The 19,490-nt window shown below is 49.5% G+C and overlaps 1 protein-coding gene across 1 annotated transcript; it reads left to right on the top strand.

Annotated features, from left to right (window-relative positions):
* Positions 1 to 97: 97 nt before the first annotated feature.
* On the top strand, positions 98 to 19,380 carry gga1 (golgi-associated, gamma adaptin ear containing, ARF binding protein 1). Its single transcript, XM_061232391.1, has 18 exons — positions 98 to 178; positions 1,455 to 1,594; positions 2,886 to 2,970; positions 3,293 to 3,368; positions 3,917 to 4,015; positions 4,361 to 4,484; positions 4,667 to 4,767; positions 4,875 to 4,955; positions 5,606 to 5,743; positions 12,571 to 12,652; positions 13,175 to 13,285; positions 13,371 to 13,523; positions 13,679 to 13,752; positions 14,761 to 14,939; positions 15,377 to 15,582; positions 15,696 to 15,865; positions 16,857 to 16,967; positions 17,795 to 19,380. Exons 2-18 carry the CDS (start codon positions 1,552 to 1,554, stop codon positions 17,903 to 17,905), a joined length of 1,944 nt encoding a protein of 647 aa, XP_061088375.1. The 5' UTR covers positions 98 to 178; positions 1,455 to 1,551; the 3' UTR covers positions 17,906 to 19,380.
* The last annotated feature ends 110 nt before the right edge of the window (positions 19,381 to 19,490 follow it).

Below are 19,490 nucleotides of genomic sequence, written 5' to 3'. Positions count from 1 at the left end.
TCTTTTTTTCTTTTTTTTTACAAGGATGGGTGGCAGTTAACTATATAAGAAGGAAGAAAAGAAGAGCGGAGAATGTGGATGCAGAGGCAGAGGCTTTAAGTCTTTGCTTTGTACACTGTTGCTACAAAATATGACTTTTAATTCATGTGTCGACTCATGATGAGGTCTGATTACAATGGTATGTTCTAATGATATTCTATTGCTTTGTTCAAACGAAATGAAAAAAGATGAACTAACCCGCTATGAGACTTTATGATCTGTGGCCTGTCACCTGTAAGTTGCAGATTCGGTGCTGAGATGACTATTGGATATTCCTTAACCAGAGAAGGTTCTGGAAATATAAAATATGATAAATCATATCGAAACTCTGCAGGTCATCCTGGATAAGAGTACCTGCAGATAACTAATTATTTCCCTCTGTCTAGCACTGTATTAGTCTACCAATTAAGAAAATCTCATTACCCTGCTGAAAGTGAAGTGAAATATATGGTGAGGAAATCATTCATTGAACAGCTGCTATTGAATAATATTTAACCTTTAAGATATTTTGTATTGGTGTCCTGGTGTGCCATGATCCATTTAACAAACGTTTTAGTGATGCCCTTTAGCTGGTACAATGGGCAATTCAAATATGCCAAAGGTATAAGACAACTAATTGAAACTCAAGTTGGAAGGAGGATAAGAAACAAAGTTAACAAAGGAATATAGCACTCTTAGCAAGGGTCCTTTATTGATACATACTTATCATTTGTTTACAACCTTACAACTATAGGAACCATACCATGTTGCTGAATAACCTTATCATGCGGCAACTGGGGACAAAGTATAAGCTCAAGTTTGTCTCCTGTCAAAGGAAATCTATTTTACCTGCAAAAAACCTGAAATCTAGCAAGGATATACATTTTTACACAACAAGACCTAGACTATTAAAGTGGATTTTGAATTAATTGGAAGCCAAATGCAGTACTTGGGTTTAAAAGACAAGTACAGAAACATAGCCTTGGTCAGAGGACATACAGATATCACTTACAATGCTCACAGGAGCTTCTATACTCTGACCAAGGTACATACCTGATAGTAATTTTATTGCAAATCAATTTACTACTAGATTTACTGTGTTAAAGTGCAGGAGCACTGTCCTAACATTCCTTTTCTATCTCATTGCTTGCCAAAGTCGGCTTGATGTTTATACATACTCATACAAACATTCCTTCTTGAACAGAAAGAAAACTTAATTTTTCACAGATATTTAAAACAATGTGAGTTAAATCATTGGGCTACTTTCCCAAACCAGTCAGTGGTCACAAAAAAGCGCTTAGAAAATCTTACAGTCTGACAAATGGTTTAAGGATCTTGTACTGTACTTGAATGGACCCCGTCCAACTCCTATCCGGACGAAAGTACATGGAGGACATGTACATCATACATCCCTTTTTATATTCATAATATTACAGCATATGAGTCAGACGTCACAAGATTGGATCGCGCGAGAACTTCAGGCCTACGCATCGCGAGACTCGCGCAGCACTACCAGAGGAGTCCCTCAGAAAGATGGCGGCGCCGCCAGAAGAAGAAAGCTTGGAGTCTCGCATCAGTGAGTCATGCTCAGTTATTGGATCACCACGGGTACATAGTAGGGTCGGGAACTCTGCAGAAGAGAGAGATGAAGTAGGAAGTGGAAGTTTGTAAATGATGAGGAGTGTAGTACGGGGGTCGCAATTCGAATTAGTTGCCCACCTCAGGGAAAATGTTCGAAAAGTAGCTAGCTACAATACACATAGGCAAGCTCTGTAACACAATATGCCTAACAACGTTACAACAACGAATTATGTCTTGTCATGCTGGCATAACGTAAGGTAACGTTAACTTCAAAAACTGATGGGATATCCAAGTATTTACAGTTTGTTGTTAGTGTGGTTGTGTCAGGTGCAAAATGAAGCTAACGTTAGCTAGTGAGCTCGATGTGTCAATGTGGAAATCGGGGAGGAGTCACTTGTAAAGTTAACGTTAAACCTGACAACAAGCTAGCTGTTAAAAAAAACGGCATAAATTAGGGATCTTGTACAGAAACGTTAGATAGCATTTCAGAATCAAAGTTGGCTAGCTATAGCCTGTAACTCAGTGCGAACATGTCTTTTAACACCATCATTTAAATAACTGCGGACATGGCATCCTGATCTCCAACCCCCCTCTGCTCCAGGAACCCGGTTTCAGAAATGGTTTCGTCTATGTGCGTCTGCTATCGCGTTTTTGGCTCTGTCTACAATAGATAGTGTCGCAATGGTTGCCATGTATCTTATGTTAGAGTTGGGGACATAGCACTATGGAAATACGGGTTATGGGGTTTTCTAGCTCCGTGTTGACAGCGGATTCTGCATACAAACCGGTCTATCTTTACAGTTTAAGTTCCAGCTAATATTGTGCCGTCAGCGAACATTTATTTATTTGGGTATTTCGCTGTGCCCTAATCAAGATCAGGTATGCTCATGTCAAGTTACCACTCCGTTGGTTGTAACAGTGTTAGCCATTCACCCATTTTAGGACAGTTTTCACCCCAGCATTGTACACAATTACAACAGCTAGCTAGCTTGTACATGTATTGGAATTTTGGTTCCAAATGAGGAAGATATTGACACACCAGGATATTGCTTGACATTTAAGTGGCTAAACCACTTCATCTGCTAGTTGTTACAGAACTTATCTCATACATTACTCCAGCTAAGTGACTTAAACCTGTGTTATCTCCAGATCTGTTTCTTGTACATTTTTTATGTACGATATTTTGTCACCGCCATATGTAGTGTGTTAAGTGTGCAATGCCGTGGTGCACCTCTTCTAGTAAACATGGGATTATGTATAATCTTAATGTCTGTCTGTCTTTACAGACAAAGCTACAAATCCTCTAAACAAAGATGCAGACTGGGATAGCATCCGAGCCTTCTGCGATCAACTCAACAATGAAGTGGAGGGGTGAGGAGTGGGGGTGATGAAAGGGAAGGGAGAGGGTGTCCTCAGTTGCTAGACCTGTGACAATATGGCTTTGTCACTCAAGTGTGTCTGTTGTTTACGTGAGCGGCTTATCTGCCTGTATGTCCCTGAAAGGAACAAAGCCTTTTCTTTCGAAAACAATTCCGAGGTGTATGGAGGACTTGTTTACAGTTCTCTAGTCTGAATGAGCTGTATGTACTGTTGTGATGAAGACAAACGCTTTCTGTCTGTGTGCTTTTTGTATGGTGTTGCTTTCGAGGCTGTGGATAAGCTGGTCTCTAATTGTGTTTTGTTGTCATTGAAGTCCTCAGCTGGCCACCAGGCTTCTGGCTCACAAGATCCAGTCGCCTCAGGAGTGGGAGGCCATGCAGGCCCTGATGGTGAGGCCACAGGAGATTACAGAGGCTGTTCTTTAACTTCCTTCCAGATGCCCAAGGCCACTGGCCTCTTACGTATTATCCATCCACACAGATGGACGTCTTGAGCAACTCTGGGGCAGCACACTGCCAAAGGGTCTGGAGCTGTAGTGCTCCACACAGGGGATTCAAACATTAAATGTTATTGCTGATGGTCCAGGGGGCAGATTATGTAGCGGATTACTGAGTCCGCTGGATAGGTGCACTGGGTAAAACCCGGAACGGCTCTTAGTATATCAGTCCATGTTCCAGATTTAGGAGGCTTCCAGGGTTTATTCAGTGTAAGGTATCCAGCTCTGTATAGGTTAGGAGTGCACCAATATGTGCTTATGTGTTCTGCGAATGGTATGAAAGGATCCATGAAGTTTAGTTAGAATTACTTTAGTGTCCCCCACTTTGCTATACAAACATCAAAAGGTCTCTTCACATTTTTTAATAGTGTAGTTTGAGAGTTCTCTGAGTTCTCTTAACATATCTCTGAGTGTTGTGTTAACAGTGTTGTGTTGTACTAGGTGCTGGAGACCTGTATGAAGAACTGTGGGAAGAGGTTCCACAGTGAGGTGGGCAAGTTTCGCTTCCTCAACGAACTCATCAAGGTGGTGTCTCCTAAGGTACTGACTGGTCTGGCACTTAGCTGTTCATTTACTGCGTAGACATCTCGCCACTTGTTGGGTGTGTATGTATCTGTGTATCTGATGCATTTTTTAGTTACTTATATTTGTTTTATGTATTGTTACTGGATGCATAATTCTGTTTGATTCATAAATACAGGTAAGTGTGTGGAAACAATAACGTGATGTTCATATTTTTCCCCCATCTTTAAAATTGAGCCGGAATAACTGAAAGTATGCTTGAAAGCGTGTTTGTGTGTTTGGTGTCATCATTACATGGGGGAACGGAGGTTACTCTGTATCTCATTGTCTACCTGTGTGCCTCCCTCTCCTCCTCTTCTTCAGTACCTGGGGTCCCGGGCCCCTGAGCAGGTGAAGAAGAAGGTGCTGGAGGTCATGTACAGCTGGACTATAGGGTTGCCAGATGAGACCAAGATCGCTGACGCCTACCAGATGCTAAAGAAACAGGGTGAGCTCTCCTTTAATAGGAATGATATTGCGACACAGTGTGGCACACACAATGCTATTATGGTGGACCATTTCATCATTTGGATGATGGCTATGATGACTAAATTAAGAAATTAAGTAATACAAATTTGGAGATATTAACAATAGAGTTTGTGGTATCATTGATTTATTGATTTTTTTCAGGCATTATCAAACATGACCCAGTCCTTCCTGATGACATGCCCCTCCCACCACCGCCTCCTAGAGCCAAAAATGCCATCTTTGAGGATGAAGAGAAATCAAAGGTATGGGGGAGTGAATGAGGGGACGTTTGATGAGGTATCATGTGTTCCTCTTTCTCTGCTGACTGTTATGTCCCCTCCTCTCCGCTGTACACGGTGTGTTCCTGTAGATGCTCTCTCGGCTGTTAAACAGCTCTCACCCTGAAGATCTGAGAGCAGCCAACAAGCTCATCAAGGAGATGGTACAGGAGGTAAGTTAGTTTGCATATGGTGTGTGTGTGTGGGTGTGTGTGTTCACATTCGCATGTGTATGTATGTAAATTGGCTTGTGTGTACATTAGTTAATTCATTGAGTGTATTACATATGAAGCATATTTGAAGTGTTATTTCAAATATTTATTAGGGCTACACGAAATGAGGAAACTATGCAATCTGCAATAGTCGAATACTGCAATGATGATATGACTTCTAAACGAACAACGATGTGATAAATAAACAAATGGTGAAGTATGCACAGTTCTAATGTCTTTCTGCTTTAGGTACACTGCTAACACAGACCCCAGACAATGAATAGCCGATACCAACTGAATAATTGTTTTTTTTTTTAATACATTATTTCCATTGAACATTATTTTTATTGAACACGTTGTACATTAACAGCCAATCGATCTAACAGAACATCAATTTAAATAAATACTATTCATCACAGTCTTTTGCGATGTGTTTATCTTGCTGCCCTAATGTTGCATGTATGCATGTCCAGTATTTCAGAAGTCCTGTACTGAGAGAATAAGATAAAATCTGAGTAGAGCATGTCAAAAGTTCTGCCCTGTCTGACTGTGAGAACTGAAGTCTCACTCCGTGTGACTGGCATTCTCTCTCCCACTCTGACCTGCCGTAGGACCAGAAGCGCATGGAGAAGGTATCGAAGCGTGTCAACGCCATACAGGAAGTGAAGGAGAGCGTGAGCCTGCTGACACAGCTGCTGGCAGACTACAGTAAGGAGAGCGTCTCCCAGAGCAACGAGGATCTCATCAAGGTCTGTGCTGCTGCGTGCCTGCATCACTACTGCCCTGTGTCTGCATCACTACTGCCCTGTGTCCGCATCACTACTGCCCTGTGCCTGCATCACTACTGCCCTGTGTCCGCATCACTACTGCCCTGTGTCTGCATCACTACTGCCCTGTGTCTGCATCACTACTGCCCTGTGTCCGCATCACTACTGCCCTGTGTCCGCATCACTACTGCCCTGTGTCCGCATCACTACTGCCCTGTGTCCGCATCACTACTGCCCTGTGTCCGCATCACTACTGCCCTGTGCCTGCATCACTACTGCCCTCCCTGTGCCTGCATCACTACTGCCCTCCCTGTGTCTGCATCACTACTGTCCTGTGCCTGCATCACTACTGTCCTCTGCCTGCATCACTACTGCCCTCCGTGCCTGCATCACTACTGCCCTCCCTGTGCCTGCATCACTACTGCCCTCCCTGTGTCTGCATCACTACTGCCCTGTGTCTGCGTCACTACTGCCCTCCCTGTGCCTGCATCACTACTGCCCTCCCTGTGACTGCATCACTACTGCCCTCCCTGTGTCTGCATCACTACTGCCCTCCCTGTGTCTGCATCACTACTGCCCTGTGTCTGCGTCACTACTGCCCTCCCTGTGCCTGCATCACGACTGCCCTCCCTGTGACTGCATCACTACTGCCCTCCCTGTGACTGCATCACTACTGCCCTCCCTGTGACTGCATCACTACTGCCCTCCCTGTGCCTGCATCACTACTGCCCTCCCTGTGTCCGCATCACTACTGCCCTGTGCCTGCATCACTACTGCCCTGTGCCTGCATCACTACTGCCCTGTGTCCGCATCACTACTGCCCTGTGTCTGCATCACTACTGCCCTGTGTCCGCATCACTACTGCCCTGTGCCTGCACCACTACTGCCCTGTGCCTGCATCACTACTGCCATCCCTGTGTCTGCATCACTACTGCCCTCCCTGTGTCTGCATCACTACTGCCCTCCCTGTGTCGGCATCACTACTGCCCTGTGCCTGCATCACTACTGCCCTCCCTGTGCCTGCATCACTACTGCCCTCCCTGTGCCTGCATCACTACTGCCCTCCCTGTGCCTGCATCACTACTGCCCTCCCTGTGCCCGCATCACTACTGTCCTGTGTCCGCATCACTACTGCCCTGTGCCTGCATCACTACTGCCCTGTGCCCGCATCACTACTGCCCTCCCTGTGCCTGCATCACTACTGCCCTCCCTGTGTCTGCATCACTACTGCCCTGTGCCCGCATCACTACTGCCCTGTGCCCGCATCACTACTGCCCTGTGCCCGCATCACTACTGCCCTGTGCCTGCATCACTACTGCCCTCCCTGTGTCTGCATCACGACTGCCCTCCCTGTGTCTGCATCACTACTGCCCTCCCTGTGACTGCATCACTACTGCCCTCTCTGTGCCTGCATCACTACTGCCCTCCCTGTGCCTGCATCACTACTGCCCTGTGCCTGCATCACTACTGCCCTGTGTCTGCATCACTACTGCCCTGTGTCCGCATCACTACTGCCCTCTCTGTGCCTGCATCACTACTGCCCTTCCTGTGCCTGCATCACTACTGCCCTGTGCCTGCATCACTACTGCCCTCCCTGTGTCCGCATCACTACTGCCCTGTGTCCGCATCACTACTGCCCTGTGTCCGCATCACTACTGCCCTGTGTCCGCATCACTACTGCCCTGTGTCTGCATCACTACTGCCCTCCCTGTGTCTGCATCACTACTGCCCTGTGTCCGCATCACTACTGCCCTGTGCCCGCATCACTACTGCCCTGTGCCCGCATCACTACTGCCCTGTGCCCGCATCACTACTGCCCTGTGTCCGCATCACTACTGCCCTGTGTCCGCATCACTACTGCCCTGTGTCCGCATCACTACTGCCCTGTGTCCGCATCACTACTGCCCTGTGTCCGCATCACTACTGCCCTGTGTCCGCATCACTACTGCCCTGTGTCCGCATCACTACTGCCCTGTGTCCGCATCACTACTGCCCTGTGCCCGCATCACTACTGCCCTGTGTCCGCATCACTACTGCCCTTTGCTCGCATCACTACTGCCCTGTGCCCGCATCACTACTGCCCTGTGCCCGCATCACTACTGCCCTGTGCCTGCATCACTACTGCCCTGTGCCTGCATCACTACTGCCCTGTGTCTGCATCACTACTGCCCTCTGTCTGCATCACTACTGCCCTCCCTGTGCCTGCATCACTACTGCCCTGTGTCCGCATCACTACTGCCCTGTGCCTGCATCACTACTGCCCTCCGTGTCTGCATCACTACTGCCCTGTGTCCGCATCACTACTGCCCTGTGCCCGCATCACTACTGCCATCCCTGTGTCTGCATCACTACTGCCCTCCCTGTGTCTGCATCACTACTGCCCTCCCTGTGCCTGCATCACTACTGCCCTCCCTGTGCCTGCATCACTACTGCCCTGTGCCTGCATCACTACTGCCCTGTGCCTGCATCACTACTGCCCTCCCTGTGTCCGCATCACTACTGCCCTGTGTCCGCATCACTACTGCCCTGTGTCCGCATCACTACTGCCCTGTGTCCGCATCACTACTGCCCTGTGTCCGCATCACTACTGCCCTGTGTCTGCATCACTACTGCCCTGTGTCCGCATCACTACTGCCCTGTGTCCGCATCACTACTGCCCTGTGTCCGCATCACTACTGCCCTGTGCCTGCACCACTACTGCCCTGTGCCTGCATCACTACTGCCATCCCTGTGTCTGCATCACTACTGCCCTCCCTGTGTCTGCATCACTACTGCCCTCCCTGTGTCGGCATCACTACTGCCCTGTGCCTGCATCACTACTGCCCTCCCTGTGTCTGCATCACTACTGCCCTGTGTCCGCATCACTACTGCCCTGTGCCCGCATCACTACTGCCCTGTGTCTGCATCACTACTGCCCTCCCTGTGTCTGCATCACTAGTGCCCTGTGTCCGCATCACTACTGCCCTGTGCCTGCATCACTACTGCCCTCCGTGTCTGCATCACTACTGCCCTCCCTGTGCCTGCATCACTACTGCCCTGTGCCTGCATCACTACTGCCCTGTGTCCGCATCACTACTGCCCTGTGCCCGCATCACTACTGCCCTGTGCCCGCATCACTACTGCCCTGTGTCTGCATCACTACTGCCCTGTGTCCGCATCACTACTGCCCTGTGCCTGCATCACTACTGCCCTCCGTGTCTGCATCACTACTGCCCTCCCTGTGTCTGCATCACTACTGCCCTGTGCCTGCATCACTACTGCCCTGTGCCTGCATCACTACTGTCCTGTGCCTGCATCACTACTGTCCTGTGCCTGCATCACTACTGCCCTGTGCCCGCATCACTACTGCCCTGTGTCTGCATCACTACTGCCCTCTGTCTGCATCACTACTGCCCTGTGTCTGCATCACTACTGCCCTCCCTGTGCCTGCATCACTACTGCCCTGTGCCTGCATCACTACTGCCCTGTGTCCGCATCACTACTGCCCTGTGCCCGCATCACTACTGCCCTGTGCCCGCATCACTACTGCCCTGTGTCTGCATCACTAGTGCCCTGTGTCCGCATCACTACTGCCCTGTGCCTGCATCACTACTGCCCTGTGCCTGCATCACTACTGCCCTCCGTGTCTGCATCACTACTGCCCTCCGTGTCTGCATCACTACTGCCCTCCCTGTGCCTGCATCACTACTGCCCTCCCTGTGTCTGCATCACTACTGCCCTGTGTCCGCATCACTACTGCCCTCTGTCTGCATCATTACTGCCCTGTGCCTGCATCACTACTGCCCTGTGCCTGCATCACTACTGCCCTCCCTGTGCCTGCATCACTACTGCCCTGTGTCCGCATCACTACTGCCCTGTGTCCGCATCACTACTGCCCTGTGCCCGCATCACTACTGCCCTGTGTCCGCATCACTACTGCCCTCCCTGTGTCTGCATCACTACTGCCCTGTGCCTGCATCACTACTGTCCTGTGCCTGCATCACTACTGTCCTGTGCCTGCATCACTACTGTCCTGTGCCTGCATCACTACTGTCCTGTGCCTGCATCACTACTGTCCTGTGCCTGCATCACTACTGTCCTGTGCCTGCATCACTACTACCCTGTGTCTGCATCACTACTGCCCTCCCTGTGTCTGCATCACTACTGCCCTCCCTGTGTCTGCATCACTACTGCCCTGTGTCCGCATCACTACTGCCCTGTGCCCGCATCACTACTGCCCTGTGTCTGCATCACTACTGCCCTCCCTGTGTCTGCATCACTACTGCCCTCCCTGTGCCTGCATCACTACTGCCCTGTGCCTGCATCACTACTGCCCTGTGTCCGCATCACTACTGCCCTGTGCCCGCATCACTACTGCCCTGTGCCCGCATCACTACTGCCCTGTGCCCGCATCACTACTGCCCTGTGTCTGCATCACTACTGCCCTGTGTCTGCATCACTACTGCCCTCCCTGTGCCTGCATCACTACTGCCCTGTGTCCGCATCACTACTGCCCTGTGCCTGCATCACTACTGCCCTCCGTGTCTGCATCACTACTGCCCTGTGTCCGCATCACTACTGCCCTGTGCCCGCATCACTACTGCCATCCCTGTGTCTGCATCACTACTGCCCTCCGTGTCTGCATCACTACTGCCCTCCCTGTGCCTGCATCACTACTGCCCTCCCTGTGTCTGCATCACTACTGCCCTGTGCCCGCATCACTACTGCCCTGTGCCCGCATCACTACTGTCCTGTGCCTGCATCACTACTGCCCTGTGCCCGCATCACTACTGCCCTGTGCCCGCATCACTACTGTCCTGTGCCTGCATCACTACTGCCCTGTGTCCGCATCACTACTGCCCTGTGTCCGCATCACTACTGCCCTGTGCCTGCATCACTACTGCCCTGTGCCTGCATCACTACTGCCCTGTGCCCGCATCACTACTGTCTTGTGCCTGCATCACTACTGTCCTGTGCCTGCATCACTACTGCCCTGTGTCCGCATCACTACTGCCCTGTGTCCGCATCACTACTGCCCTGTGCCTGCATCACTACTGCCCTGTGCCTGCATCACTACTGCCCTGTGCCTGCATCACTACTACCCTCTGTGTCTGCATCACTACTGCCCTCCCTGTGCCTGCATCACTACTGCCCTCCCTGTGTCTGCATCACTACTGCCCTGTGCCCGCATCACTACTGCCCTGTGCCTGCATCACTACTGCCCTGTGTCCGCATCACTACTGCCCTGTGCCTGCATCACTACTGCCCTGTGCCTGCATCACTACTGCCCTGTGCCTGCATCACTACTGCCCTCCGTGTCTGCATCACTACTGCCCTCCGTGTCTGCATCACTACTGCCCTCCCTGTGCCTGCATCACTACTGCCCTCCCTGTGTCTGCATCACTACTGCCCTGTGTCCGCATCACTACTGCCCTCTGTCTGCATCATTACTGCCCTGTGCCTGCATCACTACTGCCCTGTGCCTGCATCACTACTGCCCTCCCTGTGCCTGCATCACTACTGCCCTGTGTCCGCATCACTACTGCCCTGTGTCCGCATCACTACTGCCCTGTGCCCGCATCACTACTGCCCTGTGTCCGCATCACTACTGCCCTCCCTGTGTCTGCATCACTACTGCCCTGTGTCCGCATCACTACTGCCCTGTGTCCGCATCACTACTGCCCTGTGTCCGCATCACTACTGCCCTGTGTCCGCATCACTACTGCCCTGTGTCCGCATCACTACTGCCCTGTGTCCGCATCACTACTGCCCTGTGTCCGCATCACTACTGTCCTGTGCCTGCATCACTACTGTCCTGTGCCTGCATCACTACTGCCCTGTGTCCGCATCACTACTGCCCTGTGTCCGCATCACTACTGCCCTCCCTGTGTCTGCATCACTACTGTCCTGTGTCTGCATCACTACTGTCCTGTGCCTGCATCACTACTGTCCTGTGCCTGCATCACTACTGCCCTGTGTCCGCATCACTACTGCCCTGTGTCCGCATCACTACTGCCCTCCCTGTGTCTGCATCACTACTGCCCTGTGTCCGCATCACTACTGCCCTGTGTCCGCATCACTACTGTCCTGTGCCCGCATCACTACTGTCCTGTGCCTGCATCACTACTGCCCTGGCCTGCATCACTACTGTTTAAATGCATATCCATACTATTGTCTGACCCATGTTATCTTGAGATGTTCCCTCAGAAAAATACTTTCTTTCTAAATCTCTCAATGCAACATAATCAGAAATTTGGGGAGAAACTTTTGGTGTAGGGATGTTCTCGAATCTGAACATGATATTCGGCAAAGCACAAATACCAAAATATTTGTTCCTTATGGATTTTTCAGTATTTTTTTGTATTCAGAAGCCTAACCATATTGCTATAATGGGGGTAAAAACAGCTATAGTCAACTAAAATAACTTGCTTGACTTGCTTTCCGAAACTGACTTCAGATGGGAGGGGGTGGGGTTAGTTTTGCTGCATCAGTTGCTGAACACACAGAGAGAGCTCAGCCTGTTTATGGACTATGCAGCCTAATTAGCATAGCAGTGCGCTGTGAGCTGGTATGCAAATAGTCATATTTCAACGACTAATGTTCATCCATGACAAATGACTAATTGGGGAGGGCAGTTAAAGTGGCCTATTTGCGTTGCCTTTTGTTTTCCTGTTGGGTCTGCACACCTTCTGAAACGTAAAGGTCCAGACCTTTCTTGGATCTTGGATATTAAAGCCCGTTTACAAAAAATGTCATGTACTTTACATTGCTACTAATAAATGTGCAAAGCATATCACACAATATGTGTGTGTGTGTGTTTGTATGTGCAGGACCTGTATCGGCGCTGTGAGAAGATGAGACCCACACTTTTCAGACTGGCCAGTGACACGGAGGACAACGACGAGGCCCTGGGTGAGAATAAGCAGCCTGTCCCTCACTCTCCAGTGTGCTCCTACTTCAGTCACTGTGCCTGAGACCAGTATGACTGAGTGAACATGGTGACTGACTGAGTGAACATGGTGACTGACTGAGTGAACGTGGTGACTGACTGAGTGAACATGGTGACTAAGTGAATGTGGTGACTGACTGAGTGAACGTGGTGACTGAGTGAACGTGGTGACTGACTGAGTGAACGTGGTGACTGACTGAGTGAACGTGGTGACTGACTGAGTGAACGTGGTGACTGACTGAGTGAACGTGGTGACTGAGTGAGTGAACGTGGTGACTGAGTGAGTGAACGTGGTGACTGAGTGAGTGAACGTGGTGACTGACTGAGTGAACGTGGTGACTGACTGAGTGAACGTGGTGACTGAGTGAGTGAACGTGGTGACTGAGTGAGTGAACGTGGTGACTGACTGAGTGAAAGTGGTGACTGAGTGATTGAACATGGTGACTTTGAACACATCTCATTGCTGCGCCCCTGTCTCCTGGCAGCGGAGATCCTGCAGGCCAATGACAGCCTGACGCAGGTCATCAACCTGTACAGGCAGCAGGTGAAGGGGGAGGAGGTGAACGGGGACAGCGGTGCCACACCTCAGCTCACAGGTGAGTCAGGACCAGGGCAGGGGCTGAACAAACGAGTGCAGCGGCCCAGAGCAGCAGGTGACGGCGCTGCCCTCTCTCTGTTTAGGAAGCAGCACGGCCCTTCTGGACCTGACAGGATTGGACACCTCACCCCCGGATGCACCCTCTATCCCAGAATTCTCCCCTCAGGGGAGCAGTCCACTAGCGGCGTCCCAGGAGGTGGGCATCAACCTTCTGGATGATGAGCTCATGTCACTAGGTGAGGATACACACACACACACACACACACACACACCAATACACACATACACAGACACACACATGGACACACACACACACACACACGCACACACACGCACACACCACCTAACCCATTCCTAACTCTCTGTTTGATGGAAACTGTCTCTCTCTCAGGTCTGAATGAGGTCACCCCCAACTCTAACTCGGCCTCCCAGTCTGCAGAAAGCTCTGCCTGGAACGCCTTTCAGGTGAGAAGGGTTTCTGAGCTCCCTCGGGCCTGCCCCCGTGCTTGCCAAGCCCGGTTTCATTTACCAATACGCTGACTGGACAGTGCTGGCACTCTCCTCAGAAAAAAGACAAATCACAAAATTGATTTGGCTTGCAAAAAAAGGGGTGCTTATCCATGGAAAAATAAACATGTATCAATAAAAGTTTGGGCAACACCCTTAGAATATTTACTGCACCATAATGAACTGATGGGTTTTGGAGATGGACTCAAGGGCAGTCAAGGGACAGCTTTATATATTTGTTACGATAGTTGCTTATACTAACACACATTGACTTTATTACACATTGTTGCATAGTTATTTACTGCTTACTTGTCATTTTCTGTAGTAACTGCTGCTCTTATAAATCTGTTTAATTCACTAGCGCTTTTTCCCTATATAAGGGTGTCTGATTAGGGGATAGTAAAGGAATGCTAAGCTGTACACACAACTGCACACTGTGAGGTGAAAGTGTGTCCTCTGTACGCTGTGTGTGATGTGGTGTGTGTGCAGTCGTGGTTGAGGGCAGGGGTCTGGCGTGCTGCATCGGCTACACAGCCTGGTCTGCGCCTCTCCTGGGTGATCTCTGCAGCCTCAGGAACGTTGAGTTAATGAAAAAAAAAAAATCCTGACCCAAAAAAAGTGGGTTATTTTTCAGCAGAAGAAGGTCTATAAGCACTTAAACCTAAGCAGGTGCTGTGTATGTGCTTTTCCTGAAGCCGTAAGTGCAGTCTGTCCACGGGAGCAGTTTTCCACCGAAAGGAAAAACACCCTGTTTTTGGGTCCTGTCAGCATTTTCGCCGTTGGACTTATTCCTGGTGTTTTCAGCTGCAGGTAGAGCTAGACATGTAATCAGTGAGGAGGAGACTGGGCGCTGGAGCTTGTCCAGTGCTTAGTGAATGGTGTCTGAGTTGAGCGCGTGTGCCGTATGATGCGGTGAATGACGGGTTGTGCGAGCTGACCCTTTAAACCCACGCGTGCCTGTGCCAGTCCTCCGAGAGCGTGGACACGGACGCTCCCGCCGTCCTGCTGCAGCCCGCGGTGACCACGCCCCCGCAGGCCCCGCCCGGCGACGCCCCGCCCGGCAACAAGGCTCTGGAGGAGCTGGACCTCCTGGGGAAAACCCTACTGCAGCAGTCCCTGCCCCCGGAGAGCCTGCAGGTTAAATGGTAACTTCACCACCGCACGTCGTTCACTCATACGGTCTGTGATAATGTACCCATGCGTGTGAAAGTATGCAGACGTACTGGGCGGCCTGCGGCGTAGCGGTTAAGGTAAATGACTGGAGCACGGTGGTGGTTCTAATCCCGGTGTAGCCACAATAAGATCCGCACAGCCGTTGGGCCCTTGAGCAAGGCCCTTAACCCTGCATTGCTCCAAAGGAGGATTGTTTCCTGCTTAGACTAATCAACTGTATGTCGCTCTGGATAAGAGCGTCTGCCAAAATGCCATTAATATAATGTGACTGTGCCGTGTACTTGTGTGTCGGGGTGAACAGGTTTTGAAGGTAGTACTCCTTATCTGTCACACTGGAAGTGAGTACTTCACATTTCAGGTATAGACCAGCAGTACGCCGTATTCACACTCCGGTGTATTCTCCTGTCAGGTCCAAGCAGGAGCCTCAGGTCAAACCTACGCTGAGGGACCTCCAGCACAAGTCCAATCCCAGCCCGAGTCCCAGCCCCATCCCGGCCTTCTCCACCGAGGCTCTCCTCAACCCCCAGCCCGGCCTCGCCCCGGGGCTGTCCCCTGCACCCCCCTCCGAAATCTCACTGACTGATGTGACTGTGCCCCTGGAGTCCATCAAGCCCAGTGAGTGTGTGGGGTTGGCTTTGGGTGAATGTGGGTTTGCAGTGTTAATGGATGCAGTGGATGGAGCTCCTGCAGTGAATGAGCAGCGGGGGTCTCTCCCTCTCCTCTCTCAGGCAACCTGCTGCCGGTGACGGTGTTCGACAGACACAGTTTGCGGGTGCTGTTCCACTTTGCGCGGGACTGCCCCCCCTCTCGGCCCGACGTGCTGGTGGTGGTCATCTCCATGCTCTCCTCCGCCCCCATCCCCGTCACCAGCATCCGCTTCCAGGCGGCTGTTCCCAAGGTAACGCACCCCCTGCTTTTTCCTTCCTTCTCCCTGTTATCCATGACTGGTGCATATGCTGCATCCTCTGCAACATTCACGTACAGCGCCCCCCGGTGGCTGAGAGGGTAAAGGTGAGCGTCGAGTGCTATAGCTCAGGCAGGGTTGTCCATTCCTGGGTGCAGGGTTTTGTTTCAGCCCAGTATTAAACCTTTTTCTACTAGACCTTTAAGAATCCAGTGATTTAGTGCGGTGCTAGTACAAAGACCTGCAGGTACATCCCTGCTGATTTGGCTTCAGCAAAGCAGGGGGCTGAGTACCTCTGTTGCTCTGTGTGGGGTTAGGAACAATTTGTCATTTCAAATTGGACCTTAGAATAAGATCTGGAACTCTGAACTGTACGGTGTGTTCAGTTTGGTTCATTGGTTGCCGAGGTTGTTCTCTGCGAGGGGATTGGTTGCTGAGGTTGTTCTCTTCGAGGGGATTGGTTTCTGAGGGTTGTTCTCTGCGAGGGGATTGGTTGCTGAGGTTGTTCTCTGCGAGGGGATTGGTTGCTGAGGGTTGTTCTCTGCAAGGGGATTGGTTGCTGAGGGTTGTTCTCTGCGAGGGGATTGGTTGCTGAGGTTGTTCTCTGAGGGGATTGGTTGCTTAGGTTGTTCTCTGCGAGGGGATTGATTGGTGAGGTTGTTCTCTGCGAGGGGATTGGTTGCTGAGGTTGTTCTTTCTGAGGGGATTGGTTGCTGAGGTTGTTCTCTGCGAGGGGATTGGTTGCTGAGGTTGTTCTCTGCGAGGGGATTGATTGGTGAGGTTGTTCTCTGCGAGGGGATTGGTTGCTGAGGGTTGTTCTCTGCGAGGGGATTGGTTGCTGAGGTTGTTCTCTGTGAGGGGATTGGTTGCTGAGGTTATTCTCTGCGAGGGGATTGGTTGCTGAGGTTGTTCTCTGTGAGGGGATTGGTTGCTGAAGTTGTTCTCTGTGAGGGGATTGGTTGCTGAGGTTGTTCTCTCTCTGCAGGTGATGAAGGTGAAGCTGCAGCCCCCCTCAGGGACGGAGCTCCCAGCCTTCAACCCCATCCTCCCCCCTGCAGCCATCACTCAGGTCCTGCTGCTGGCCAACCCTCACCAGGTGCTGCACCCAGACTCTCTCTAACACACACACACACACACACACACACACACACACTCACACATACACTCACACACTCACACACACACACACACACACACTCACACATACACTCACACACTCTCACACACACACACACACACACTCACACACACACACACACACTCACACTCACACACACTCACACATACACTCACACACTCACACACACTCACACTCACACACACTCACACATACACTCACACACTCACACACACACACACACACACACACTCACACATACACTCACACACTCTCACACACACACATACACACACTCACACATACTCACACATACACTCACACACTCGCATACATACTCACACACACACACACACACACACACATACACAACCACACACACACACTCGCACACGCACACAGTTTCTCTCTCACGCACACGCATGCATACACACAGAAGCACACATGCACAGTAGTACAACTGTATGTGGGTACGCACTCAGGTACAGCAACTCTTACACTTTCATCAGACTAGATTATTCCATCCCATATTCTTACAGACGGGTTAATACATTACACTGAATTGTATGTCCCACTGTACACAGTACACGCACACACACACACACACCACCACCTTTCTCTGTTCATGCTTTTCTTTCTTATAATCCTATGAATCTGTACTGTTAACACCAATACTGCTCACTAAATGGCACCAATTATTTAGCAATCACACTTTTCATCTATGCTAGTTTTCAGATTGACTGTGAAAAATGTATCATGGCTTAAACTGAGAGGAGATAAATGATGTGCTCCATTCCACCCCCTAGGAAAAGGTGCGGTTGCGATACAAGCTTACCTTCACTCTGGGTGAAGAAGCCCACGATGAATCTGGTGATGTAGAACAGTTCCCCCCTCCAGAGACCTGGGGGAAACTTTAGTGAAATGGACCGACTTCCTGTCACATGACCAGCTGTTTCCTACATGTCCTGCCTCTTCTCATCTTGTGTTCTCCCCCTGTCTGTACCAGCCCACCTGTGTGAATTCAGCCCTTTTATTTTAAATCATTCCAATAGTTTTTCAGTCCTAAAATCAAACACCTCCACCTCTGTTCCCCAGTATATACTATTTTAATGAACTGTAAATTGCAAATTAAAACATTTCAATGACTTGTGGGAGCAAGGCAGGCCTTTTACATTGAAACTGAGTATACTGTACACTATACTGTCATTTATACTAGTATAGTACAAAGTAATGTATTGGTGTCTGTTTTTATTATCAGTGAGGGACAGATAGTTTGGCAAATGAATGTTTCACGATTATGATTTAGGAAGCAGTGGTGTGGTCTAATTGGCAAAGTGGGCGATTGGGTCTAACCTATGACATAATGAAGTTATTTTTTTACCGTGACATTAACACAGTAATTGGCTCATTACATCTTCAATCAAAGGGAGCACCTTTTACATCTGCTGTAGCCCAAGTGATTTTGTTTTCATTTGCGTAATGAAACGTTTCCCTGTCGGTTGAGTAACGCAGCCATTTTGCATTTTAGTATGTTGTGTAAATGCATGTCTGATACTTTCCCTATGTGAAACCTTTACCTTCTTCCCCTTTTATGTTTTGTTGTGTCGAACCAAACCTCCACCCACCTTTCACCTTTTTATTTTGCACAGAAAACCCTTCCCTTTGTTCCTGAACTGATACCTACTGCTGTGGTCATGCACAGTGGAAAAACGTATTCAGTGCTTCATCCACAAATCGTCCACACTGAAGTCTTGTTTAATCTGCCGTATGTGCCTATTCTGACGCTAAATTTTGTTACTTACACACCCATCTTTTCTGTATATATTTTTTGGTCATTAAATTTATATCCTGTTTGGGAGTTCTCAGTATGGCAGTTTGTCAAAGTCCAGTTGAAGTACTGTGTTTTTTTTGAATAGTTATGGGCAGTTGTGTGTCAGGAAAGAGGAAGTAAATCTTACTACATACAGTACATATTGTTTGCGTGTGAAAAGATTTATTCATTTTTTCCTTGAGGTGGGTGGTTCCTGGTCAAATTTAGCTTTTCTTTTTCTTTGAAGTTTATCGCTTTCGCTTTATCGCAGATGTCCTGGGCAGAATCCTTCCTTCTGCCCAGAACATTGCCGTGGGAGATCCACCCTTGTAGCCAGAGGAGATAATTTATTCTACAGCACTCCTGGCCCGAGCGGTGTAAAGCCAGTGTTATCAGCATGTTTAGACACAACCCACATGGACAACCACAGCCTCCCACCCCAGCTCTGACTCTGTAAATACTGTCAGCATTGCAATTATGTACATATGCCAAAAGAAACACAAATGTGCAGAGGACTGGCGAACATGCAGTGCAAATATGTATTTAAGGGGAAATAAAGTTATTCTTTCTCTTGGGGTTTCAGACATGGTCAGTGTGTGTCTATTGAATGTATTCTTGGCCGTCATCAAATCCAGTGTCATAGGTCATCATTAATACCAATGGCTTTCCATTTTTAGTTAGTATTTTAATTT

This window comes from Conger conger, chromosome 2 (assembly GCF_963514075.1).
Source record: "Conger conger chromosome 2, fConCon1.1, whole genome shotgun sequence".
Taxonomy (NCBI): Eukaryota; Metazoa; Chordata; class Actinopteri; order Anguilliformes; family Congridae; genus Conger; species Conger conger.
This window is presented reverse-complemented; position numbering and strand designations above follow the sequence as displayed.

Excerpts from the sequence above, each read along its gene's own strand:
- gga1 (XM_061232391.1), top strand. The coding sequence starts at position 1,552 with ATGGCGGCGCCGCCAGAAGAAGAAAGCTTGGAGTCTCGCATCA. Across the intron at positions 1,595-2,885 it reads AAGCTTGGAGTCTCGCATCA|ACAAAGCTACAAATCCTCTA; the intron begins GTGAGTCATGCT and ends CTGTCTTTACAG. Across the intron at positions 14,940-15,376 it reads GAGAGCCTGCAGGTTAAATG|GTCCAAGCAGGAGCCTCAGG; the intron begins GTAACTTCACCA and ends TTCTCCTGTCAG.